This window comes from Podarcis raffonei, chromosome 14 (assembly GCF_027172205.1).
Source record: "Podarcis raffonei isolate rPodRaf1 chromosome 14, rPodRaf1.pri, whole genome shotgun sequence".
In the NCBI taxonomy this organism is placed as follows: Eukaryota; Metazoa; Chordata; class Lepidosauria; order Squamata; family Lacertidae; genus Podarcis; species Podarcis raffonei.
In genome coordinates this window covers 34467532-34494310 of record NC_070615.1, presented here as the reverse complement: position 1 = coordinate 34494310, position 26779 = coordinate 34467532, and the positions used below count along the sequence as shown (strand labels likewise).

At 45.1% G+C, this 26779-nt stretch overlaps 2 protein-coding genes across 3 annotated transcripts; one reads left to right on the top strand and one right to left on the bottom strand.

Moving 5' to 3' along the window:
- The first annotated feature begins 5381 nt into the window (after positions 1 to 5381).
- Positions 5382 to 7906, top strand: SMIM22 (small integral membrane protein 22). Its single transcript, XM_053365081.1, has 4 exons — positions 5382 to 5558; positions 6176 to 6352; positions 7066 to 7142; positions 7640 to 7906. Exons 2-4 carry the CDS (start codon positions 6217 to 6219, stop codon positions 7685 to 7687), a joined length of 261 nt encoding a protein of 86 aa, XP_053221056.1. The 5' UTR covers positions 5382 to 5558; positions 6176 to 6216; the 3' UTR covers positions 7688 to 7906.
- Positions 7907 to 9439: 1533 nt separating this feature from the next.
- On the bottom strand, positions 9440 to 26080 carry ROGDI (rogdi atypical leucine zipper). Of its 2 annotated transcripts, XM_053365080.1 has the most exons (11): positions 25913 to 26078; positions 20845 to 20916; positions 19913 to 19995; positions 17600 to 17654; positions 15352 to 15432; positions 15129 to 15224; positions 13867 to 13965; positions 12111 to 12224; positions 11331 to 11380; positions 10945 to 11071; positions 9440 to 10282 (listed from the first exon to the last, which is right to left on the bottom strand). In XM_053365080.1, exons 1-11 carry the CDS (start codon positions 25955 to 25957, stop codon positions 10241 to 10243), a joined length of 864 nt encoding a protein of 287 aa, XP_053221055.1. In that variant the 5' UTR covers positions 25958 to 26078; the 3' UTR covers positions 9440 to 10240. The 2 variants fall into 2 exon arrangements, with proteins under 2 accessions (XP_053221055.1, XP_053221054.1); XM_053365079.1 differs by lacking the exon at positions 9440 to 10282 and having other exon boundaries at positions 10393 to 11071; positions 25913 to 26080.
- Positions 26081 to 26779: the final 699 nt, after the last annotated feature.

The following is a 26779-nucleotide window of genomic DNA, read 5'->3' as shown; positions in this document are numbered from 1 at the left end:
ATATATAATGAGTATATATAATATTCATAAATATGAGGGAGAAAGTGAGTAAAGAGAGCAAGAAAATGTTGGCGAGAAAGAAAATGTACCTCAAGTTATCGGTGTGGGCTCTGATGTTTAGGTGTGTGGGTTTACTTTCTGTTGTAAATGAGTGAAAAAATATCTAAAATAGGAAACAGTAGAATCTAGACAGCCAGGACTCAATTATACAGCTGCAAATAAAAGTTTGCAATGTGTTATAACATGCAATAGACAAATGTGACACTAGATGGCGAGAGTGAGCTATGCATAATTCAGTGTGTTTTTCAAAATGTTTTTCCAAAAAAAGCATTTTCACAGCATTTTTTTTTTTATATGTGTGTAGATTTCACACTAGCCTTGTGTTAAAATTGTTTGAAAAGAGCAGAAGGCAAGGCGGATATAGGAAATAGGATAAAGGGACTTTTGGCCTGATCTGTGATGGACATCTAGTTCCCCACTCTAAAACGTCTCCCCATGTCTCTTTCTGCAAGCCTGGGCTTGCCTCTGCCTAAACCACACCATCACGTTACACCATGTAGCCTTCATGCCTATTGAGCAAGCAACGCAAGCCTGTCACCTTTTGAGGTGTCCATCAATCTCCCTAACCATCATTTCAATCAGCGCCAGTCCTTGTAAATAAATGCAGCCTCCTCTGTGCCCTGCCAAGATCCATCAGTGCAAAGTGTTCCATGGAGAAGCGCTGAATTAGAAATATCATCCTTCCATCACCTGGCAATAACAATAGAGGCGAGAAGGTATTGTATATAAAGTTCCTGTTCCCCGCTTTCTGAAAAGTAAATATACTTAATTTGCTAGCAAGATGCAGCCTTGGTGAAAGCCTTTGGATGTGAGCTGTGCAGTGTGACTTTCAAAAAAGCAAAACCCTGGAAACAAAGCAATTTTCTGAATTAATTTCAGCCAAAGAGAAATGGCATTGTGTTTCCTTCCCACGTGGTGCAGCAGTACAACTGAGGATTGCTTGGGTGGCTTTAAAAGAGGATGAGATTCGTGGAAGATACGGCTGTTACTGCCCTCTCCCCTGGTGTTGTCCTTTGGCAAGTGAGTGGGGCTCAGCTCATAGGGGAGGAGGCATGTCTCCCTTGCTCTCAGTTGCCTGTGCACCAACTTCCACTGAGGACATCTGAAAGAAGGGCTTCATTTCCAGCCCTACCTGGAGATGCCCGTGACTGAACCCGGGACATGGAAAAGCCTCTCCTCATCCAAGAGGGGAGGTGTTGTGGGCGGGATGCGATTTCTGCATCAAGCAGGGGGCGTTACACCCCCTGCCCCACTCACCTGGCTGGCGCACCACGCCCACAGGTAAGCGCCCAACCGGGCGGCTTGGAGGGGGCGTGGTTTGCAGTTTAACTTACTGCTGAGCCAGCCATTCCGCCTCATTTTCCACCTTCTCGGCATTAGGCATTTTGGTTTCTTCGCCTACCTCGTAGCAATCGTCACAACTTTATTGGTATTGGCGGTTAGGTTAGGCATTGGAATGTGTTGGTGGTGTGTGGAAGGGCTAGGTGTGGCCATCGCCTACCCCTTCAAATTTGGGTATTCCGTTAAAGGAATCCGGCGGTCGTGGATCCTGTCTGATGCCTGTGTGGCAGGGGGCCATGGCACGACCCTCGGTGACATCAGGGGAGAGCTTATAGTTGTATTAGCATCAACAGGCTCCACCTTCTGGTGAATAAACCCCCTTTGGGCTCACCCCTCTCCGCGTGGGTGGAGTCAATCTGTCGTGGTCCAATGCCTAAGCCAATACCTTCTCACTTGCTGTAATCAATAAAGTTGTGGCCTTTTCTTGCCCATTAACCTTATACTCTGTGTCTGTGTGTCTTCATTCCACAAAGCGGGGATCAGGTCCTCGAACCACAAGCAGATGCTCTGCTACTGAGCTACGGCCCTTCCTGGAAGCTGCCGTTTACCAAGCCAGAACATTGGTCAATCTAGCTCAGTATTTCACACTGTGAAATACCAGTTGCTGGAAAACACTGTGGGGTTGGGGGCGTGCTCTTGTGCTCAGCTTTCTGCTTGCGGGTTTCCCCACAGGAATCTGGTTGGCCACTATGAGAACAGGATGCTGGACTGCATGGGCCATTGGCCTGATCCAGCCGGGCTCATCTTCGGTTCTTATTGCTTGCACTGGCTGGCAGCAGTGCTGTGGTGAGGCCTTTCCCAGCCCTACTTGTAGATGCTGGGGGCTGAAGTTGAGACCAGGTGCTGTACCACTGCAATACATCCTCACCCTTTCCCCTGTCTCCAGGCTCATATCACTTGCGCCCTCTTTAAGCTGTGTGAAATGGGAGAGGAGGAGTTCTCAACATGGAATGAAACAGCTCTCTCCAGTTCCTGCTCTGACACCCAGGATGCTTTCCTCGCTTCTCTCCATCAGTTGGGACCAGCCAGGTGTGAAAAAGTAGACACTGAGAAGCCCGCAAGCGGCCCGTCACATTGCCTTGCCTGCTGTCGCATCCAATAAGCCCAGAACTGGTGATTGTGTGCTATGTCCAAAACAGTTATTTACAATAGGTTTTCTTACTCTATAAACACCAGGCAAAAAAATATCCTCTCAATATTTTAAAAAAGCTTCCTACTCCATCTAAAACAAGGTCTCCAGATCATACCAGGTCAAGCTCAAAGTGTTACTATTAGTATATAAAGCCCTTAACAGCTTGGGACCAGTAACCTGTGAGATTGCTTTAGCCTGTATGTGTCCACTTGACGGCTTCAGTGTGCAGAAAACTGGCACTATTACAAGTGCCGAACAATACTTGTTCCATGTTTGTATGAAATTGATATTTTAGTGTGGCAACTGTCACACTTTGATTCTCTTTGCCTATTGACATCAGGCAGAGGCCTTCACTGTATTCTTTTTGGCACCTGCTTAAAACATTTTTGTTAGGCAAGCCTATCCAGTCATGTAGAATGTGGACATGTGCTTTAATCTGGTTTTTAACTTATAGTTGATTTTAATTACTTTTCGAACATTTTAAATGGTTGTTTTTAACGTTTAAAAAACTGATAATTTCATTGTTTTATTATTTTGTAAACCACATTGAGGTGTGTGGGTTTTTGTTTTTTGTTTTTTTACACCAGTTTTTGTTTTTGTTTTTTTACACCAGGATTCTGCACTAGGCCAGAGCCCCAGTCTCTGCTGCTGCTGAACAGGTGTGGCCAAATCCCCTAGCTTTCCGCTTCTCATACTGAGATGTACCTTTCCTCAACTGCCCAGCATTTATTCCTGTGTTAAGATGGAAGCTCATCCCTTTGGGGACTGGAGAACATCCTCCAAAAAATAAGGATGTGCAAGATCGGAGCACCATGGCTTGAATCTCCATATATATATAATTTTACACCTTCTGATGAAAAGAAAACAACATGGAGCATATCAGCTGAAGAGTTAGAAATGATTGTTAAGAGGAGGAAAAGGAAAATATTTCATAGCTATCTGTGCAAACTCAACACCTCTGTAACACCTGCCAAGACCAGAGAGGGTTTGTATAGGTTGTTAATATGTGTATAGCACTGCTGACATGAACGGACCAAGGTCTCAACGTCCTAAAGGGAAAAGAAAGAATTCTGACCAACATGGAGTAAGGGTAGAAAGAGGCAAATGCTTTTTCTCTTTCTCATTATATAATGCCATTTTTACCTCACGTTTTTCTGGCTCTGGTTTTAGTTAAGCCCCATCTGCATCATGCAAAGAATCTTGGGGACTGTGGTTTCTTAATGATACTGGGAGTTGTTGGAAAGCCCCTATTCCTCTCACAGAACTACAATTCCCAGAGATCCTTGGGAGGAGGGATTGACTGTTAAACCACTCTGTGAATTGTAGCTCTGTGAGGGTAACAGAGGGGTCTCCTAAAAATTGGCAGCATCCTGAACAAGCCGCACTTCACAAGATTATCAGTGGGAGGCAATGACTTTTTAATAGTGATATAATACTGCTGGGAAATGATATATAATGAAATGAAAATGATGTCTAAAATAACGTTTGTAAAACAAACAAACCCAGAAGCCTTTCTTCTGGGAATTATAGGGATAGAACTGCCTAAATTGTATAGAAATTTATTCATGTACGCGTCTACAGCGGCAAGAATGTTACTTGTCCAAAAATAGAAAGGAGAAGAAGTCCCAGCAAAGGAAGAATGGATATAAAAACTTATGGAATATGCAGGAACGGTGAAACTTACTGGAAGAATAAGAAATCAAAATAACAAACTTTTTGTAAAAGAATGGAAATGGTTTATTGAATATTTACAGATAAATTGTAAACAGATAAAAACACTGGCAGGATTGTTGTAACAACCTGCAGCTATATAAAAGTATATATATAAAGAAGATAAATAAATGAGTAAGTTAAGTTAATTTGAATATGCAGAAGATATTAAAAATAAATTTAAGGAACTGCAGAAAGAGGGGGAAGGAAGTCAAGTTTTAAAATGCCAGAATGAATGTAAAATGGCTTCCCCCAATTCCACTCCTTAGAACTGTAATTCGTTCAGGGTCCTGAGAGCAGACCCCAATTTGCCACAGGGCTACAGTTCTCAGAGTTCCCAGGGAAGAAGAGGGATTGGCTTTTAAACCACTCAGGTTGTCAATGTGTGGCCGGGATCCTGAAGTAGGCAAGGTAAATAAAACAACTTCGCCATCTGCTGGACACTCAGGAATTGCACGCATGCATTTTTTATCTCCAGAACCAGCTCTGTTCCCCAATTCCTCAAAAGTTTTCTTATTCCTCATTCATAAGAAGGTAAGAAGAGCCTGCTAGTCCAGCAGCCTATTCTCACAGTGGGCAACCAGATGCCTGTGAGAAAACTGCAAGCAGGATTCGAATACAAGATCACTCTCCTCTCCTGTGGTCTTCAGAAACTGGTATTCAGAAGCATTACTGCATCTGAACCATGGAGGCAGACAGTAGTCATCATGGCTTGTAGCCACTGTCCTCACAGGGCTCTTGAGAATATCAGTCAGTGTTTGAAATTTGCACTTCTCCAAAATTTGCAATGCAAGTCCCCAGCCACGCAACATCTGCAAAAGATGCATATATTAGGGTAAAGTGTGAAAAAACTCATATATTTAGCGAAAGTAAGAAATACATTATACGAGCGGAAATTTTGCTCTGCAAAAATGTGCAGATTAGCCAAGACTGTGCAAAAAAATATGAATATGGAAAGAAATTCACAATAAAATACCGATGAATTTTCATCTGGACTTTTTTGTTTTAAGCAAACTGATGTGGAAATGTGGAGAACTGAACCTAAGTTTGGAAAAGTCAAAAAACAGAGAGAAACTGGTACTGGCCTATGTGAATTAGGTTGGTTTGCCTTTAAATGCAAACTGATTCTAATTTCTCCCTCATCCCCTACCTAGGCTGAGAGAAGAGGATGTGTTTGCTATTTGTTTGAGCTCCGGTGGCTGCAGTTTAACTACCGGACTGGATACTTGCTGAAACAGGAACAAGGAAGTGAAAGTGGGTGGCACACCTACTGAAAACCAGGGAACAGCAAAACCTCACGAAGCAATACCTGCAGGTAACAATATATAGTTTTGTCACTTGTTATTTAAGCAGTTGATTTTCTAGGTTTTGTGTTGGTCACTTTGAGGAAGCCACTTCCTAATTTTGTTTTACTTCTGTAAACCAAGTTAATCTCCTTCCTCTGCTCAGTTTTGTGGGTGGTTCTTGGGACCTGGCAGATCCTAGGAACCAACGTAGAACAAGGAAGCATCTGTGGGTAAGGTAAATAGAAGGTAAGGGGCACAGCACTGTGCCAGGTGCCAGAGGCTTGGTGATCTGGAGTTGCTTATTTTTTGCTGCACCCTGAAAACTGCAAAAATGAGTGTATGAGAACCATTCTTTTGGCCTGACTGGCAAACCAGCAATTGGCCAGGTAACTAGTATCGGAGTCTGAAATGCTAGCACAATCCAGCCAGGGGCAGCTTCAGGTTTGAGAAATGGGATGCGGGTGGTGCTGTGGTCTAAACCACTGAGCCTCTTGGGCTTGCTGATCGGAAGGTCGGTGGTTCGAATCCCCGCAACAGGGTGAGCTTCCGTTGCTGTGTCCCAGCTCCTGCCAACCTAGCACTTTGAAAGCACGCCAGTACCATTGAGCTATATGCCTTCCCTTATCTTCTTTCTCTCTATCTGCAGAAAAAAAGGAACATCAGAAAGGAGGCTACAGACGACCAAGTATGGCTTCCTCAGGGAAAGATTTTGGCCAAGAGCTAAGTGATCAGATCCATGATGTACTGACCCGACTGGAAAGCAAGCAGATGTTCCAGACTGCCTGGGACATTGCGGCATTTGTCATTTTCTTTTCTTTCATTGGTAAGTTGGAGGGTGTGGCAGGGAAATGAGAAAAAAAACAGTTGCCTTTCACAGCTGATATTGTTTTTTCTCTAGACCCCGAACCATGTCCCTTGACGATTTGGGCGGATCACTATGGCTCAAGCTGCTTTGGTTGTTGACGCAGAAAATCCAAATGGCCCCATCCCATAGTGGTGCAAAAAATATAGATTATATATTGGAAGAAACTGAATTTTGAGTAACTAAAGCAGCCTTGCTGAAGCTAAGCAGGTCAGGGTTTAAGCAGTGCCTGGAGCTGGGAGCCCACTCAATGTCTCTTTAAGCTCCATGAAATGTCTCCACTGAACCATTTAACAGTACTGTAAAATGTGTGTCGTAGGACAGGCTACAGTGCTTCTTTGTGGGCTGGCCCCACTTTTCTAGATAGGGAACTCAGAAATTGATGCATCCAAGCTATTCTATCACCTCTACTGCGACCAGCTCCCTTTGACTCTTCCTCAAATTATCTAGTGGCAGCCATTCTATCAGGCTGCTCTCATCTCAGTTGGTCATTATAACTTTTAAGAACTGGCTTTCCCCCTCCCTCCTCCCCTCTTTTTCCTCAAGTGCCATGTATTTTAGATTGCAAGCCAGACAGCAGGGGCAGATGATCTTTGTGAGCTACAAAGGCAGCCTATTTTGGCTGAAGAGCATGGAAGAAAACACTTTAAACAACAATTCATTCTGTCTTCCAGGTGTGGTTCTCTTCATGGCCCTCATTGTTCTTATCCGCTGCTTTTGCTGTTGCTGTGATTGCGATTCATATGAGAAGGTGAACGTTTTCTGGTATTATATTCCAACAACTAGAGCAGGGATCCTCATTTTTGGGGGGACCTGGGAGCACATTTGGAAATCTAATTAATTATCATGGGCACCACAATAAACCCATTTCAGAGAGGAAAACCTTGTGATGCTCATAACTCCCCCCCCAAAAAAACACCCTACACCCCCTGAAACAGATGAAGAGGTGAGAGGCAATATTTTCCCCAAAAACAGGTACCCCCCCACCAAACTCCTTTTTTAAAAAAAATTGTTTTGAAAAAATGAGCAGGGGAGCATATGAGGTCATCATGATCTTGGGATGTGAGAAAAGGGTAATATGGCATTAACAGATCACTTATGGCATTAACAGATCACTTGGGCTAGAAGCAGATCCGGGCTCAAATACACAGCATAGGCTGCATTCACACAAACAGGTGCAATGTGCATTCCACACCCTTGCCATGGTTTACTGCTTGAGATTCTAAAACCTTGCTTTCCTGTACACAGGTCCCCAGAAAAAAGGCTGGCATTGAAAACCCAGGCATGGAGCTGTAGTTTTGCAATGACTGATCACCTAAGCAACCAGGAAGAGGACCAAATGTTTGTGCTTTTACTGGATTTTCTCATCTGCACAGGAATTAACTGTAAATTGGACCTTGCCTGGGCAGGCATGTATGATTAGGGAGGCACTGGAGGCCAGGTGCACCAATTGTGACAATACTTAGCCCACATCTGATTGCATATTAAACTGAATAGTCAAACCCATTCCCTACGGTTCGGTATCTTCTGCTTATTGATCACTGGAGAGAAGATCACAAGGCAGCAAACTCCTCTCCCAGTTGGTTTTTTAAGCCATCTAGTTTGTGTTTCATTAAAGGAGGGGCAGATCAAGATCAGCTAATTGGGTTTTCTGGCTGACTGACATAAAGCCATAGTAGAAAAGGGATAACTCTCAACAACCATCACATGGCATGGGTCAATGCTCTTTTCTTGTGTAGATCAAGATGCTGCATACTAATGGCAGACCTGCTGTTTCCCCTCCACCCCCTGCCCCCCCTTATACTATTTCTCACCCATGAATATTTTTGGCCAACTGAGAAACCTACACTTCATGTGTCTGGAGAAATGTGCTCTAGTCCACAAAAGATTACACCACAATTACATCGGTTAGCTGTCAACGCGCTGTGATGAAATTTCCTTATTTTGCTGTAAAATGGAGCCTGAATCAGTGTGAAGTCTTTATCCTCCTAGTTTCTTACAGTCAACTGCTAATTGCAGTAATAAAGTCACATGGCTATGATGGGGCAAGCAGCAAGAGAAGCGTTACTGTTCAAGGTTCAGTAGGTTCCAAGGAATGTGCTTTTTGAATGTTGCGGTGGACACAGAATAATGCCTCCTAATTAGTGTAGTATAGAAGTTGCATTCTGGGTCATCTTGATTTTGAACTGGGCTCTGTAGAGACTTGCCCTACAAACCACCAGCAGAGGGAGCCCCCTCGATTGTTTCACTGTCCTGAGAGATTTTGGGGCAGCCCTTAAGCCAGGGAGGTCCAATGTGTAGCCAAAAGGCTGCATGCGGCCTTCGTTGCCTTTTTGGGTGATCCCCAACAATATTTGAGCCCCCCCAAAAAACCTGCCTTCCCAAAGTAGGGTAAGGGAGGCACAGGGCTTTGGGAAGGAGATGTGGGGGCTCTGGCAGTATCCTAGAGTCCTCCTTCCCAAAGCTTAGTTACTGCTTTCCCAGCTTTGAGGAGACACGATGACTCTAGGACTCTTGCCAGAGCCTTGAGTCTCCTTCCCAAAGCCCGGCACCTCACTTAGCCAGCTCTGGGAAGGCAGAGCGAGGGTGGTGTGTGTGTGTGTGTGTGTTCAACTTTTGCCCTTGCTTCCCTCTCCCCCATGTAATGAGGCAGAGTGCAGCCCATGGGTTCTGTGTCAAAGTACTCTTGCAGCCCACTTGGGCCACTCTGCCCTAAGCCATGTCATTCCCCGCTACAAAAGTGCAACTGACAACTTCATTGTATAGTTTTTGTCATATGCTGAAGATACACCTCTTTGCCCTGGCCTTTGAGATTTTTAGGATCCTTGCTATTCATCTGATTGAAATATTAAAATTAGTTTAAAACAATTAGCATTCTACATGGTTGAAACCTGTTCTGGTGAAGGGCTGTTAAACAATTTAATAATTAACAACAGGCAGAGTCGAGGCATCCTATATCAACTTAATACATTTTGACTAACTCCAACTAACTAAACATCATTGGGGTCTCCTTCGAAACATAGGTTTGCAACTTCAGCCACACAGCACAATGGTCAGGGATTTTTATTTAACGACAACAGCAGACCAGTTCAAGGAATGATTCGTTCAAGTTTAGCAGCAACCGACCACTCTGCCACCAAGACAAACATGTATGGTTTGCATTGCTTAGTGGTAGACGGGCATAGCGATGGCTCAATGGAAGACATGATGGAGGTGGTGCCTCTGGCTTTCCACCGAAAGAACATTGTTCCCGACGCCACTGGGGTTAAATTGTAGAGATGAATCTTCCACATTGGCGCAAGAGATTTGGTGGTGGTGATGGAAGGGACAGCAAACCAAAAATATGACGAGGAAGGAATGGCTCTTTGTGGCCCACCACACACACCAAGTTGGTCCCTCTTGTCATCCCTCCATAACAGTCCAGCCCTGGCTTCATTTTCTCTGTTCACAATCACACCTTTTCCTCTAATGAAGGGAAAAGGGGAGCCTGTGGCCCTCCAAGTCTTGCTAGACTTCAGCTCCCACCAGTCCCAGCCAGCATGGCCAGTGGATCAGGGACAATGGGAGTTGCAGTCCTATGACATTTGGAGAGCCCGTTCCCTGTGCTAGAGGGTTGGGATTTGACTAGTGTTCACCAGCTTGGAAAGGAATAGGTGTACCTCTAAAGTGCTAATAAATAATGATATTCGACACATAAGGATGCCAACACTGGGCATGGTGCCTACCCAGCTGCCACCATGAACAGTGGGATCCAGTAAATCTTCACACATACACAGCTTATACAATGATTTCCTCCCGGGAAGAGAGAGAGTGGCTGAAATTGCAAATGGACCACTGTTTGAGGCAGGATCAGTAGAGCTTGTAGTTCCAGTAGCCAGAAAACACAGAGATCTGGAAAATAAGAGGGGGAGAGGATGTCAGAAACCGCATCATGCTCATGCTCAAGACATCTGTTTGGGAACTCCCAACCTAAGGTTTCCCATCTCTGCTGTAAAAATCTAAGAATGAGCAGGAAATGGGGATCCTTAATTCAAATCTCACTTTTGTCACAAGCTTAGTTAGAGGTTCTCTAAGCCTCCACATCCCACCCTCCCAAATCTGAAATATGGGGATAATATCAACCTACCTTGACAGGGCTGTTGGCTCATTTTTCCTTTGCATTTTACTTGAAATAGACTTAGCTGTAGCAGTCTAAATGCTCTAAATGTGCTATATTATTGCTAAGGGTTACTTACATCAGCAGGACATATGCTTTTAAGTTTCACACAATCCAACGCTATTTGCCTTGCCCCCAGTGTCTCCTTTTTCCACATCAGATACAGAACTAACACTTCACTAAGTATACCAGAAGTAGTCAACGTGGTGCCCTCCACATGCCCACTCAGCCCCAGCTAGCATAGTTAATGGCCAGGGATGATGGCAGTCCAGCAGCTTCTGTAGGGCATCGCACTGGCTGCCGCTGCAAAATACTTTCAACATCCAGCAGCCTCCCCTGGACCCCAAAAGCAAGGAATGCCCTTTGCCAACCACGTTCTCTCTTTCCACCACCCGACCTTGTCCTTCAGCTGCTGGCACAGCTGCAGGGAGACCGTGAAAAAAACGAGGGCGTCATTCAGCCAGGGCACGACACACTCCACTTTGTGGACATGGTTCACTTCATATCTTTGGTTGTTGAACTCACTGCACAGAGAGAGAGAGAGAGAGAGAGAGAGAGAGAGAGAGAGAGAGAGAGTTAGTTAGTTAGTTAGTTGCTGGGGGCAGGGAGGTTACACAGACAAGATTCCACCCTGTTCCCTCAGGCCTTCTTCACCATAGTGTGATGGCATTTATTCATTTATTTTATTAAATGTGTATACCACCCTATACCCGCAGGTCTCAACATAAAATCACAATATAAAATCACAAAATACACAATTAAAACAAAAACAACCCAACTTACAACATGGCCCCTGGGTTGTGTAGTATGGACCCTCCAGCCGGTCTGAAGTTCTGGGGGAGGAAATAAAAAATTACCACCCAGGGATTTTCAAAGAAGGGAACAGTTGTTCTGTGTAGACTCCACAAACTTTCTTTATTATAGAGGTGATGTGAATAGTGTACTTACAGTCTCAATATTTTTTCTGCTTCCTTAGCATCTGTTGTCATTTCCTGACTCTTACATTAGTGACATATGGTGTTGTCTTCAACCAAGTTCTACCCAAGAGTAGATCCACTGAAAGTAATGGGCATGACTAATTCAGGTCCATTCATTTCAACAGCTCTGCTCTGAGTAGAACTTGCTCAGATACAACCCACAAACATTTACCCAGCTAGTCAGAGCTTGTGCAATAGTCTTTCACAACACCCCCTAGAAGTAGTGATAGTAAATAGAAAGGAGAAAGATGTTAAGCAGCTGCTTTTGGGCCTCATCTACAGTTTTGCCAAAACTATCACCAGTGAAGATCCACCAACACATTTAAAATCAAAGAGCTTGGTTGGACCTACAAATGGCTTATGACCCTCAGCTGTATTAACCACAATATTTGGTTATATCTTAACCACAATGTTAAGATTTGGAACCAATGCTCTAACGCTGACCTTCTCCCCAAGTGGTAAGGGATGTCTCCTGTGTAGGGTTACAGTAGAGTAGACCCCTGCCCTGGGAGCAAGCTGGGGGTTACGCTCTATTTATTTGTATTTTAGGAGATTTATAAACAGCCCTTCAGCATCTTCCCGGTACCTTTGTAGAACTGGGTTGCAGAGCATGCAGCTGATAGACAGTCAAGCAGAGCTTATTCAGGTTGATGTAGAAATTGACGAGGATGTCTGGAGGCAGAGCAGGAGTGAACATTTTCTGTGGGGAAAGCAAAACCAGTGTATCATTAAGGTCCTTCATTTCTTACCCATTGAAAATACAAGGTTTCAATACATGCAGGACTGTGAACAAGTATCCCTCGAAGACAGTAGTCTTCATTTTTTCCCCTGACCTTTAAATCAAACATGCATTTGGGGACCCATTACTTGACTTTTTACTATGTATTTCTATGGTGGTGGCGCAGCTGTTATGATCCACCTTAGATCAGATCATGATTTGGTTGTGGGTTCCAGCTCACTAATTAAGACCAATGCTAGGACAAAGATTCTCAGAGTGTAAAGCAAGTCTCCCTAGAGGGGCCTGAAGTACTGTCAGGAGAAGAAAACATTCCCCTTTAGGCCCTGTCACTCAATCACAGGGACAGGAGAGAAATGGAACACCCAGCAGCGGAGCATATACCCGTGCTGCCCAGGGCAGGCACGCTCCCAAGGGAGGCAGGGTACAGAGGGCGCCCTCCCAGGCACGGGATAGCCGCTCGGGTGCACAGAGCAGCATGCACTCTCTGCAGCTGGGGACAGAGCAAGCCGCCTACCTGCGACTCCCAAACCTCCCCCAGCTGTCAAAACGAAGGGGGAAGGGAATGCCGCCGACAAAGTGGCACAGCTCTCCCACTTCCCCCGACGGCTCGGGGTAGGCTTGAGAGTTATGGGCAGACAGTGCACCAAATGTCACCCCCCCTCAGCGAAGACACCCGGGGTGTTCCGTCCCCACCGCACCCCCTTTCCTCCACCCCTGGGAATACCAACCCACCGTTTTACAACCGTTGCATCACTGCTGCAAAGATGGTGATGAATCTTTTTTCTATTCTGAAAGTCCCAGTCTCTCAGCTGGGCAAATACAAATTGGCAGACTGGGCCTGGCCCACCTGCATCAACATCTTTGGTGTCAACACTGACAGGCTGGCGCTCCCTGACCTAAAGATTTCAGGAGTTAAACAAAGAGCAATGCATCAGGGGCCACCTGTTAATTTTAATGAGAGTCAGAAACATCCAGTTCACCAAAACTGCTGAGCTCCCAAGGGCAAAGAGTCCCTCTGCTCCTATTTGTAACAGTTCTTTTCTGATCACATGCAGTCACAGGAAACTGTGTGAGCAAAATCTGTCTGCTGCAGCATGCCAGGAGCCCCCGTCTAGCAGCAGCCACCAGCTCCTTGGGGGGTGGGAAACCTCAGAAGGGCCCACTGCACCTGTCTCCCGCATTGCCAACGCTGAACAATTTACCACATCATGTAAAGCATTACTAGGGAATGGATTTGGTTTCCCTGAGCCTGCATATTGCAAGCAACATTCTAGTCCTCATGGATGTGCAATTAAAAAAAAAATGTCCAGGAAATTCTCAAAGCTCAGGAGACAAAGGCAACTTTGTAGGTAGGACTTTCAGAGTTTAGAAGGATGGAAGCCAAGGTGGGAGGATGGCTACTACTACTTCTTGACTTCTGTAGACTTGCTGTTGCCTATAACTTAAAACCTAAGCCATTCACACAGTACAGCAGGTTTAATGCACGTATACACAAAGCTGGACTTTTCTTAGAGCACAACTAAGATTACTCTTAACAGAGATTTGAGTGGGCTGGAGCAGGTGTGTGCTTATCCCTTCCTGAGAGACTGACAAAGGCAGTTACCGTAACACCACTAGAGGCGATTTCTGGCAGAGTCAAAGTAGCTGGAGTGGTGAGCCGATTCCGAGCTCTTGTCAACTGCAGCATCACTGCATCCATCAACTGGTGTGGAGAGAGGAGGAGGAGGAAGGCAGAGAGAGAAACCCACAATTTTATTTAGAGATGTGGCTGAAAAGTCTTAGTCATATGACGTTACTCCAAAATGGCTTTCAGTGTATCAAGAACCAAGCGTAACCCTGGCCTCTCAGGTACCCCGGAGCTTTCTTCGTATGCACAAATCATAATTGATGCGTAGGGTCCATCAGAAACATTTCGTTTGAGTTTTAGCAAGAAACTGCCCCCAAAACAAACTGCCTTCCTGGATTAGGTCAAAGGTCCCTCTAATCTCCCTGACACCAACTGCCCCGTGAGCAGGACCCCAGGAGAAGGTGGGAAGGAGGCCAAGACCACACCAAGGCCTGCTCTAGCTGGACTATCACCCTTCTTTCCCCAGATGATTCTACCACCAATTGCCCTGTGCGAAGGATCCTGATGACTTTATGTGTGGATATCATTCACTGAGGTTTTGGAAAATGTGGGCTTCTAAACAGCCTTAGAATAATTTGCATTCTGAAAGGTAGGACTGAAAAATGGTATCAATAAATAAAGTCCAGTATTCAATTAACAGCTATGGACAGCCAGGATTCTTACAAGCCAGATATCTTACCTCTGAGCATGGAGGCTCTATTTCCTATCTAATCTATCTAAGCCAATGGTCATCATTACACCTTCTATATTAATATCCCATTACACACGTCTGAAATCTCTTGTGACCTACATGGAAAGGAAGAAAAACCCTTCTGTGTAAGGGTAAGTTATGCCTCTGAATACTGGATGGCTGTTGCCTTCATGCCCTGCTTCTCGGCATCTCTGAGTCATTTAATTGGAGACGAGGCGGGCATTTGGCCTGATCCAGCAAGGCCTTTTAAAGTTCTGCTGGTTCCATACTAAGCCAGAGCAGTAGTGCCGCCTAGCCCAGTGCTGTCTGTTCTGGGAGCAGCTCTCCAAAGTCCCAGGTAGATTTCCTTCCCTGTTCTATGACCATTTGCCCTTTAACAAGAGATGCAAAGGACAGAATCTGGGACCAGACGCATGCTAAACATGTGTTCTGTCAGGGCCATCAAGCCACAGCTCTGTCCCACAATTGTTCCAGTTGCAGGTGAAGTGTTCGCTCATCTGGAAAAGTGACTGTCCCCAAGGAGAACGGAGGCAAGCACAATTCTCACCTTGAGGACCTCACATCCTGTCTTGAACTGGTAATTGGCGCCTCTGTTGGTAAGCAGGTAGATCGCTTGGTTGACATGATTCCTTGCATCCTGGATCTGAAAAAAGCACAAAGGGCAGCCCATCAGCATGCTGGGCCAAAGCAGGCAAAAAGAGTTTTGAACTTAGAAGCACATAAAATTTGCACAAATAAGATGCAAGAAGACGGGTTTGCAGTCATCATACCTGTTGGAGTTTCCATTGTTTATCATCCCGGAATGCAAAGTGTAGGAGCTGGTTATTCCTGGGCATTTTTAAGTTAATATCCTGAGAAACAGAGAAGGGTGATGAAGGGTGCATACACACAGCATACATTCATAGCAGTTCCCTACTAATGAAAGTCTAGCAGAGACTACTCTGACCCTCCCATCCTATTTCTGATTATTGAGGTCAGGATGCTGAGTCCTGGAAGTACTGTATCAGGTACTACATTTCTATAGGAGGAACAGCAAGCTGGAGAAAGCACCTTTTCTGAGAGGCAAAAAACATTATTCTGTTTGATGCCTATGTGGTATTAGGGTTTAGGATTGACAATCAGATAGCCCGTTAATGGCCATTTTCAGCCCCACACTGGATGCATCTGCTAACCAGTAGTTGGTTAACTGGCTTGGGAAAGTCAACAGTGGCAGTCATTACGTCAGGTTGCAAAGAAAGGAAGAAGGGTTGTTTTGTCACCTCTATGGCGGAACCAGCTGCCTCAACTGTCCCCTAGTGGCAGCTGTTCCATCAGGCCACCTGAATTGTTTCTATTCCAGCTAGCCCTTGGGAAGAGTTGTAACTTTAAGAGCTGGGGATTGAGCTTCCTTTTTCCCTCCCTGTTCTTTTCCTCTTGTGTGTCATGTCTTTTATTGATCTTTCTATGCTGCTCGAGGCCCTTTTGGCCAAAGAGAGGGGTCAAATTATTTGAATTACTTGATGCCAAGTAAATCTCTAGCTCTGTGCAATACCTGGCTCACCTGAACCACTGCAGCAAAAACAAGCAAAGTCCTCAAATAACCAGTGGCCCAGGACCTTGACTTTCCAGGGGCCTCGGTAACATACTGAAACACTGTGCCTGGTTGAACAGGGAGTAGAGAAAGATGCAACCCCCTCCTGGGTCAATTGTGCGAAGCCACAATTTAGCAGGTAAGGAACTTGAGATGCTGCAAGCTCTCAAATAAAAATACTATTTCAGGAATTACTGAAGTGGCACCTCCAGGTGCACCTGTGTCTGCAGGGGCTTTGCCTGGCCCCAACAGGGCCCCCTCCCTACAGTTAAGCTTCAAAGCAGCACTCTGTTGTAGCCAGTGGAACAGGTTGTAATATGTGCTTGATTGTGGTGGTGTGTGTATGTGTGGTGCCCACAACAGTTTCTCCAGTTTGCAAATGTGCCCCAAAAGGTTGGTGAGCAGTGCTTCCCAAACTTGGGTCTCCAGCTGTTTTTGGACTACAACTACCATCCTCAGCTAGCAGGACCAGTGGCCAGGGATGATGGGAATTGTAGTCCCAAACAGCTGGAGACCCAAGAATGGGAAACACTGATTTGGAGCATGCAGTAGTCCTACAGTTCATGGGACACACACACACACACACACACACACACACACACACAAAGTCAAATTCCTCTCTTGGATTTATTGTTACCAACCCCTTTGGGATTAGAGGCCATGTTTATCTGCATTGCAGCAATAGTGAACTGAGGCTGAAATAAGTTTGCTTAACCATCTGGGGAATCTACAACCAGGCCTCAATAACAATCCTAAGAGATCTGCATGGCATGTTGCCTGGCACTGATGGTGTGTTGGCTGCATTGCTGACATGGAAACCAAAAGCAGCAGGTAACTGTTGTGCATGAGCAGCCTGAGCAGCAATACGAGGGCAGGGGTTTCATGGTCCCTGTAGGCCTTTGAAAGACAATTCAGCAAGGTAAATGGCAAAGGCTCATGTGAGCAAGTGATACCAGTCAGTTGGTTATTTATCTGATTATGGCAGAGGTGCATCTGTGCCATACATTCACAGCATTCTTATACCACTTCAAACAGTTGCAGCTTCCCCCAAATAATTATGGGAGTTGTAGTTTGTTAAGGGCACTGAGAGCTGTTAGGAGACGTCTCTATTCCCTTCTTAGAGCTACAATTTCCAGAGTGGTCTAGCAAACAACCTCTCTACTCAGGGTACTGTAGCTCTGGGAGGGGACCAGGAGTATTCTAACAAATCTCAGCACCCTTAACAAACTACAGTTCCCAGGATTTTCGAGGAGAAGCCACAACTGTTTAAACTGCTGTAATAGTACTTAAATGCATAGTGGCCCAAGTGAAAAATAAGCTGGAATTCCCCCAAGAGGAGATCTGCTGACATGCCAAGAGTGTTGGAAGGAGATGAGGTTTTCCTGCCTGGCACCATCAGGGAGGTACCCACTCCCTACCACGTGAAACTTGCATGAGCAAATACTCACAGCCTGACACAAGGCATCTCCCTGAAGTGTCAGGACTCCCTTCACCTGGTCGGTGCTGAAATAAAAGGCAGTGTTGTTAACATGGATAATAAAATGCATCTAATTCTCATGGGTGTTTGGGGATGTATATATGCAAGCAAACACAAATGGTTCAAAGAGCAGGCCAGTGCTGTTCAGGGATTATATATTTACAGTTCTAACTTCCTCATTGGAACCATCAGGAATAGACAGCATAGAGAAAGACTTGTGCTATTTTCTGGTTTTCTCTCAGTTGCTGACATACTGCAAACAGCCTCCTTGTATAATTGCGGAAAGTGTGATTGAGCAAAACAAACTCTGTTTGTTATTTAGACATGAATCGTCTTTGTTTCTGCAAGAGGAATGTGACCATAAAATTGGGATTGGTTACGGATCTGATGACAGGATGCACACTGCTCTCAATAAAGTACCAAGTATGGTGGGTCCTCTGTAGCAGTGCATCATCTTCAAATGTAAGCTGGGAAAAGGATTGGATGGATTGGATGAATTTGGTGGAGGAAGGGGTTCAGCTCCCCACCCCAAAAAAGAGGAGATTCATTGTTTATTAGGATGGGTAGGCAATAAACTTTTACAATGTAATGGCAGGGAAATGTCTCTGTTCTATTTTTAAAAACTTTTATCATGCCAACATACCAAACAGTGGTAGAGACATAGATAACAGACCAGCTCTGCTTTGGCTTAACCCCAATTGACCTGGATGCAGCATCGTTCTGGGGCATTTTGAGGGATGGAAAATATGGCAGCCACCAATAGTGATAACCATGTTTCCTTCCTCTAAAGTGCCCTAAAATGACACTGCATTCAAGTCATTTTGCAGCTACAAAAAAGATGTTCAGGCTGCTGAGAGCAGAACTGTTCTGTTACAGAGAGCAGTGGTAACAAAAAAATGGTTAAAGAAGCTGCCCATCCACCCTCACATTGCTTAAGTAAAAGGCCTCCATGATGGCAGCAAATTTTTACTATGTATTACCCCTCACAATCAGAGAAATGGCCAGTTTGCGGTCTCTGAATAAGGGTTGTGAAATCTGGGAGGGGAGCATTTTGGCACAGCCCTACCTCAAAACTCAATGCTGTTATAGCTATTGGCAGAGGAAGAGCAGACAACAGCTAGAGGAAATGGGAGTTCTCTTCATCCCGCCCCCTCCCAGCCCATTTTTGAACATGTGCCTGAGCAGTGGGTTTAGAAGTGTCCATCCACCCACTTGGGCATTCAGCCCTTTATGGAAACAACGAGGCTGAAGACCAGAACCAGGGAAGGGACACACATCTTTCTGACTGCTTTGCACCTTTCTAGTGGTCCCCTTTGAAGAATTTAAAGCACATCTTCTCCTATATAGCCATGGGGCTTAAAAAAAACAACAAAGCAAAAAACTGCCTTTGTTATTTACACGTCTTAAGGTGTTGCAGTTCGGATTTACAATCTAAATAGAGTGGCGAAAATGAGATGGAGAGAAACAGGTGGATCAGTAATGAACGCAAGCACTGCAACATGAAATTAAAGTTTGGCTACCATTGGGAATGAGGACCAAGGGAGATAATAAACCTAAGGGTAAGCAGAAAAAGTGATTTTAAATCAGGTGTTCGGAGGGAGACTTGACCCAGCATACAAGAGAGGAGGGGTATCTTGGGCCAGGATACAGGATGTAGCTCTCCACGCCCCTCTGTCCAGCGACCTTGGGATTCTCCCCAGGCCACACCCCTCATTGTTTTGTACCCTCCTTGAGGGATTTTGTCTGGCCAGAATGTGATAATGCCTCTTGCTTGCCTGGATGAAGAGATGTGTATGTGGAAACTTCTGCATGGCTGGAATCTAGCCTACTGTACAAATCTGTGGCTCCACCCACTTTTGCATCTGGCACTGCCCACCATGGTCACAGGGCCCTTGGGCTGAAAAAGGTTTTAAGCTCCTAACATATACACTCAGAGAATACATTCCACACAAGGGGGAAAGGCAGCAAAGGAGAATGGATGGAGCTATTGAAGGGCAAGGATGAGAGGGATCATATCAGCTCCAACGTGTGCTTCTAATTTAAACTTAATTACACTGACAGAAGCTGAATAGTTTTCTAATCTTGACTCACAGAGGCTTCCTGAGATGTTGCCTGAGAAACAACTTTTGTCTGAGCAGCATGGTGTGGTGGGAAGTGGCGATGTAAGCTCCCAGACTTGGCTTCCCCCTCACTGGCTGGCCTGAGCCAAGTCCACTTTGCTTCCCCTCCCCTCTATAGCTGCTACAAGGAGACAACAGTTGCCCATGAAGATCTCCATACGTACTTTGAACTACCCAAAATAAAGTTCTCCTGCTTGATGGGTCCCTCTGAACCGCTCACAGGCAAAGTAAAGCGATGAGAAGCCTCCTGAGCAAGAAAGAAGCAGAGAAGAATGAGTGCCGCAGACACCAGCTGCCTCCCAAAGTTTCTTCTTCTTCTTGGGTTAGAAACTCAGAAAAGTGGCAAGACCACTCTGCTTCACACAAAAATAAAACCAATGGTATAACCTACCTCCTGCCTCCACACTTCTCTATTGTTTTTAAATACTTTGAACAGGTGCACCAGAGTTTCCTGTTTCTGGGAAATTTTATTCATCTCATGAACTTTAAGTACTTCATGGCTATCTATCTACACACACACTTCTTGGCTCAGTTAAAAACCCCCACAAGTAATCTTCATTTATCCACCTGAACAGACACAGCATAGCCGCCAAAAGCAGAAGTCTTTCAATCTCTCTCTGAAGTTGTAATTCTGATATCTGGACTGGGCATGGGGTGAGAAGAGGACAAATCTGCAGTACACAGTTTGGGTCCTTTTTTCATCTCTGCTACAAAGCTGGTCTGGCATTTGGCTCTTTGCTAGTGAAATTAGTGCATGGCCCTGGCTGGTTGCCATACTTGCATACTGTATTCTGGTATCATCATAAGTAGAGACCAGCATTTGGCAACCTAGTACCCTCCAAATGTTTTGGACTACAATGCCCATCAGGTCCAGCCAGCACGATGCTGGCTGGGGAAGACAGGAGTTGTGCTCCAAAGCTTATGGAGAGCACCAATTTTTGCCAAAGGCTAATATACAACCAAAACCCAGAATCCACAGCAAGTTTGAAATTGTTTTGTAGTAGTACGAGAGGCCTGAGAGGTTGCTAGTATGCCCAGTAACTGCTTCAGACAAAGAAACACACAGTCGGAAGAAATATCATTTTTGGGTAAATACCTTCAGAATATCTTGCAGCTGCCGTAGGACAGCATGAACCTCCTCTCGTAAAAGCCACTTGAACTCCTCTTCCTGCAGGGGAAAAAAAATACATATTAAAACCCCCTGCATTTATACTCCACATTTCTATAATATGATTCACTGAGAACTTTCGAAAGATATTTAGTACTCCAGTGCTACTCTCCTCTTTGTTCCTCCACTCATAAAATCATAGACTTGTAGAGTTGGAAGGGACCTTAGGAATCATCTAGCCTAACCCCTGCAATGCAGGAATATGCATTTATGGCACACGCGGATCAAACCTGCAACTTTGGAGTTATCTGCACCAGCCTCTAACCAACTGAGCTATCCACTCACATCATCACACATAAATGAGTAAGTTCTGCTGAAACTATCCAAAGACATTTAGAATGCTTGTGATCATGCACTTTTAAAAATGAAGATCTTACCCAGGCAGCAAGCTATGCAAGTTAACCAGAACATTTTTATTTAACATTCTTGCAAGTTTCACATGATTTTATTTTGCCTAGAAACTACAGGGTTTTCATTCATATTCAAATCAACACAGAAGTAAAGAGTACACAGGCAATGGCAAAATTGCTTCCTCCTCTTCATTTCCCAAGCACAGAGGGGGATTTCACAAGCTCTTATTGAGTCAGCAAGGCATGGGGTGTCCCCTTAGTTTAGATGGATCAGGTTCTGCTCTGAGAGGGCAATGCCTCTGCTGTCCTGCTCTCTCTGCTGAGAAAAAGCCACTCTTTGTTAGCCCTACTCAAATTAGAACTGATGGACAAGACTAAAACATGTCCATTAATCTCAATGGCTCTACCCTTTTTGTTGTTGTTTTTACAGTTTTGTGACCAAAGTGCCACAATTCATAGCTTAGATTTTCTATTGCACAAATTGAGCCATACCGATAGAAATATTTGGAAATCCAACATTTACCTAAATCAGTGGTGTCCAAACTTTTTTCAGAGGGCCAGATTTGATGAAGTGAAGGGCCGTGAGGGCCAACCAAAGGGCTAACCGAAGTTGTTAACCTTTTTTTTTTTTGGATTGAAGTTGTTGTTGAGCTTTTTTTAGGATTGAAGCTGTTGAGGGTTTTTTAGGATTTTACCCCAGGATATAAACTGCCACAGGGGCCGGATTAAAGCGAGCGGCGGGCCGGATTAGGCCCCCAAAACGGACTTTGGACATGCCTGATCTAAATAAATCACCCCTGAGCCTTATAGTTGCAGAGACATGTACATATGGAGCTTCCAGCAAGGCTCAACTTTGAACTGAGCTGCCTCCTAGTCCCTTCCCCACGACTCACTGTCTTACCACCACTCCTCCATTTATTGACCTGGTTCTGACTTTGACAAAATAAACTGTGGAAACGCCGCACCCAACATCTTTCCCTATCATGCAATGACACCTCAGTGTCTGTTCCCAAATAATTCTGGAAAGGTTTGGTTCAAAGAGGAAACCAACTATTCACAATGCGGACAACAATCCACTTGTTTACACAGGAGTGAATCCAAAAGCACCACATGGCTTCAGATAAACAGAAGCACTGCTGGATCCAGAAGGGGTGGTGGAGCCACAGTAAGGCTCCCTCCCCAAGGGCACCTTGAACATTCTTCTCCAGCTGTTATGAACACAAACAAATTCTTTCAGAGTGTCTTGAACCTTGACAGCACCTACACAGCTTTAATAATTAACTTGCATCTATTTCTAAGAGGCTGTCTTCATTTACTTTTAAGGAGAAAGGCACAGGGTAGGAGCCAAATCTTACCTCCCACCACCCAACCATCTTCTCTGGGGAACCTCTTAGGTCCAAACTGTCAAGTTACTTTTCATTTACGCATTTCTACTTGAATACAGATGTCTCCAGATCTTCTGCATTTAACAGCTGATCAGCACCCTTGAGTGAAACCCCTAAAAGTGCCCATCTGATACTGAGAGTTTGATACTGAGAGTACATTTCCGATGCTGGGCATGCACACAGGTTACTTGATGTAGAGTTCCCCATCTGTACAGCAGTCTGTCATGTTGTACAGGTTAAAACTGTACTTCAAGTGTGGAAATGCACCATGAATCACTCCCACTGGGTAAGGGTGAATCTGCTTAGGATCAAGGAGTTCACAAACAAACAAAAAATGCTGCATGTAAACTGAATAACCTTTTGCCACTAAGACAACTTACTCTAGCATGAAGAATTCCTTATGGTGTTAGATATATTTGTGTTACTCAAATGAACACAGTGATATGAACTGAGAACATGCAGCATAGAACTGTTGCTTGAACTAATGTTTAAACAATGCCCCAAGCAATCTGATTAAGGGCCAGAATACCCTTACTGGCATCAGCAACACATGGGACCTAAACAAATAAATAAATGCTTTGTTTCAGATCTCAAGTGATAAATGCTGCCAGATTAGATTTATGTATATTTAAGACTGGAGAAACTTATAAAGCAGGGATGGGGAACCCCAGGCCTGTGCGGCCAATCTTTATTTGGCCCTCAGGAGGCCCTCCATCACACATGCTCCTTGAGTGCTTTCGCCTAACTGAAATGTGTCCCTAAACTGTGATAACGCCTCTTTGCTTGCCTGTGTGTGTGGAAAAGTTTGCATGGTGGAATGCAAGGTATGGCACAAAGGCATGATTCACACTTTCAAGGCCCACTTTTGCATCTAGCCCTATCCGCTGGAAAGGAATGCAACCCTCAGGCTGAAAAAGGTTCCCTACTCCTGCAATAAAGTCTTCTATTGATGATAAAGCAAAAGTAAGTATTATGGCACCTTAATAGACTAACAAATTACTATGGTATAAACTCTAGGCCTGTACAGTTGAAATCAACAATACTGTTGGTGGATCCTAGTGTACAGAACCATATGTGCTAAGTTTTCAAGTACTTTAGCCAACCGGCGCAGACATGTGTTTGGTGCCGAAAAAGCGATAACAATGGTAACTAATGCAGCAGATGAAAACATTGTAGAGTTTGCAGATTCCTGAGAAACCTGAGGCATGTCTCCAACCCTCACAGCTCCAGTTAGGATCAAATCTATCAATCTTAATTTTCATCTGAAGCTGCAAAGCAACACACTGGCTATTCAGTGATACTCCACCCCCAACAATATACCTTCTTTTACAATAATATCCAAATAGCAAAGTGACAGACCTTGCTTCTAATTCAGACCTTTCAGCAACAGCTGCGAATGGCATTTAAGAATTCATGAAGGGAATGCAGAAAACCACTGCACCATCCATGTGCCTTACAGAACCAACCAATGATGTTTCATTGTGCTAGAACTGAACTGTCAACATTTGTGGATGCAGGCTTAAAGTGCGGAACTATGAACACAAACAAACAGAGATTGACAAATTTAGAGAGGACCATTCCATCAACTCTCCCGGTCAATTCTTGTTAAGTAGACTCTCCACATCCAGAGGCAGTACATCTTTGGACACAATTACAGGAGATCCCAATAATCATGAAACCTTGCTTCTAGGCAGTGGCCTCTGGCTGGCAGTGATGGAGAGAAAACGCTGGACAAGAGGGGTTATTTGCTCAATTCAAGAAGGAGAAGTTAATGTTGATGTTATTGCTATCTGCTTGGGGAATGCAAGACAGAGTCTGGGCATATACATGCAGCAGAAGAAAGTGGTAAAGAATCCACAGATGGCAGGATGGACTGTACCTTTTTGGACTGTATGTGTGCAGGGAGTCGTTTTATATAATGGTCCCATGCCTTAAAAAAAATCATTGTAACTAGAACACTAGCACAGCAAGGATCAGGCTGGGCAAGAAGACTTGGCTCTGATGAAGAAGCATTTAAAGACATCAAAGAAGCTTTCAAAAAAGCAATGACTTCCACATCTTGCAGCATAAAATGCTACAGTCATACTATCACCAACTCAAAGGATAAGAGCATCTCTGCTGGTTTGGACAGAAGTCCACCTAGTCTAGCATCATTTCCAACATGTGTCAAACAGAGGCCTCTTGCAGCCCTTCCTGGATAGATTAGGAATCTAAATTGGGACCTTTTGCATGCAAAGCATATGCTCTGCTAATGAGCTACAACCCCTCCCTGCTCCATGCTTTTGCTCTGCCTAACCTACTTCAGAAGACCAAAGAAGACTGTGGCACACCAAACCCTAAAAAATCATTATGACATCAGCTTGTGTGGACTACAGTCCACCCCTCCTGTGTAACAGGCACACTTGCACACACACACACACACACACACACACACACACAATGTTTGGAGGAATCAGAGGGCAAGGAAATGTGGAAAAGACAAGTGCTAGAGAACATCCTCTGGAAATCACAACCTCACAAGTATGCTGTAAGTTAAGGTGGGGTCCCTTGCAGGAAGGAACTTTGCCCACAACCCTGAACTCCTTGAATGAATTGTTAATTGGGGTGCAAATCTTATCTAACATGAGTGGTTTTCAAATCGTGTCCTGGAGTTCCTTGGAAGTATATCGGGTGATTTTATTCCTCAAAGAGGAGCTCAGCAACAGTGAACAGATTGCCCCTGAAGACAGAATGCATCAATTCACAAACAGCCCAGTTTTTTTCGGCAATTCATAGAAAGCAGGGGAAAGAACATCAACAGAGCCTGGCTGCTGGATCAGCCCAATGGCCCATCGAGTCCACCATCCTGCTACCCTAGTGACCAAACAGATGCATCTATAGGGAAGCCCACAAGGAGGACCTGAGTGACAGCACTCTCTCTGTGCTGGCAACATATTTCAAGATGGTGATGACGACGACGACGATAAATATCATTATGAAATAAGGTAATTATAATTTCATGGGAGGCGGCGCCGGCTCCGGCTCCGCGATGCTGTGGAGTGACGTCACGCACCGCCGATGCCGGCGCGGGTGACGTCACGCACGGCCCCGCTCCACACCGAAGGGGTTGAGCCAGGCAGAGCCGCTGTCGGTCCCTCAGGGCTGAACAGAGGCTCCTCGGCTTCTCTCGGCCAAGTGGGAAGGAGACGCCGCCGCCGCCGCCTCCGAACCCAGCAGCAGCTGCAACAGCAACGCGGCCGGCCGCCGCAGCCGCTCTCTCACCAGTACAGCCCTCTCGGCCGCGCTCGCCAGCGCCGCCATCCTCATAGCCGCGCCGCCTCTCGTCCGCCCTTCGCCAGACCCAGATCGATAACCGCCTCACCGAGATGCTCCACGGACCCGATCGCTTGACTTGAGGCGATGCGTGAAGCGCGGGCTCTTCCCTCCCCTTCGCTCCTTATTGGGCAGGAGTTTCAAGAGAAGGCGTTCTTATTGGCCAGTTCTGAAAGACCTTGCCTAGACGCCTCCACGAGGCTCCGCCCACTCCTCGGCTTTTAAATAACCCTAGAGATAGGAGGAGTTTACAACCACTTCCGGTCTGAACGTTTTTTTTCTCTCTCTCGGTGCCTTTATATTTATCAATGCCAAATGGGTTTTACCATAGAGGTTGGTGCCAAGGGCTAGAGCGGCATCGATTTGCATTTTATTTTTTTTGAGTGTGCCTACATCTATTTATTAATTGCGTATTTTAGACACAAGTGGGCATAGCCTGGTGCAGAATGCGGCGTAAACTCTTACCGCAGCATACACGAACGCCTCCTTAGACTATCTCTTACAGTTCATGCTTTCTCCTTTTTACCCGAGGATCATATTACATAAAACAGCTTTCCTATGTACATCCCCGGTGACAACTCTGACCTGCAATTTGCATTCCTTCCGAGTAATACTCCTCCCCACCCACCCTCCCACGATATATAAGGGTCTGGTGACGTCTCTTTCAGTGTATCTGAAGTGTGCATGCACACGAAAGCTCATACCAATGACAAACTTAGTTGGTCTCTAAGGTGCTCCTGGAAAGAATTTTTTAATTTTGTTTCGACTGGGGTCCTTCAGTTTTCACCGGAATTTCAGGGCGATAGAATTATAAAG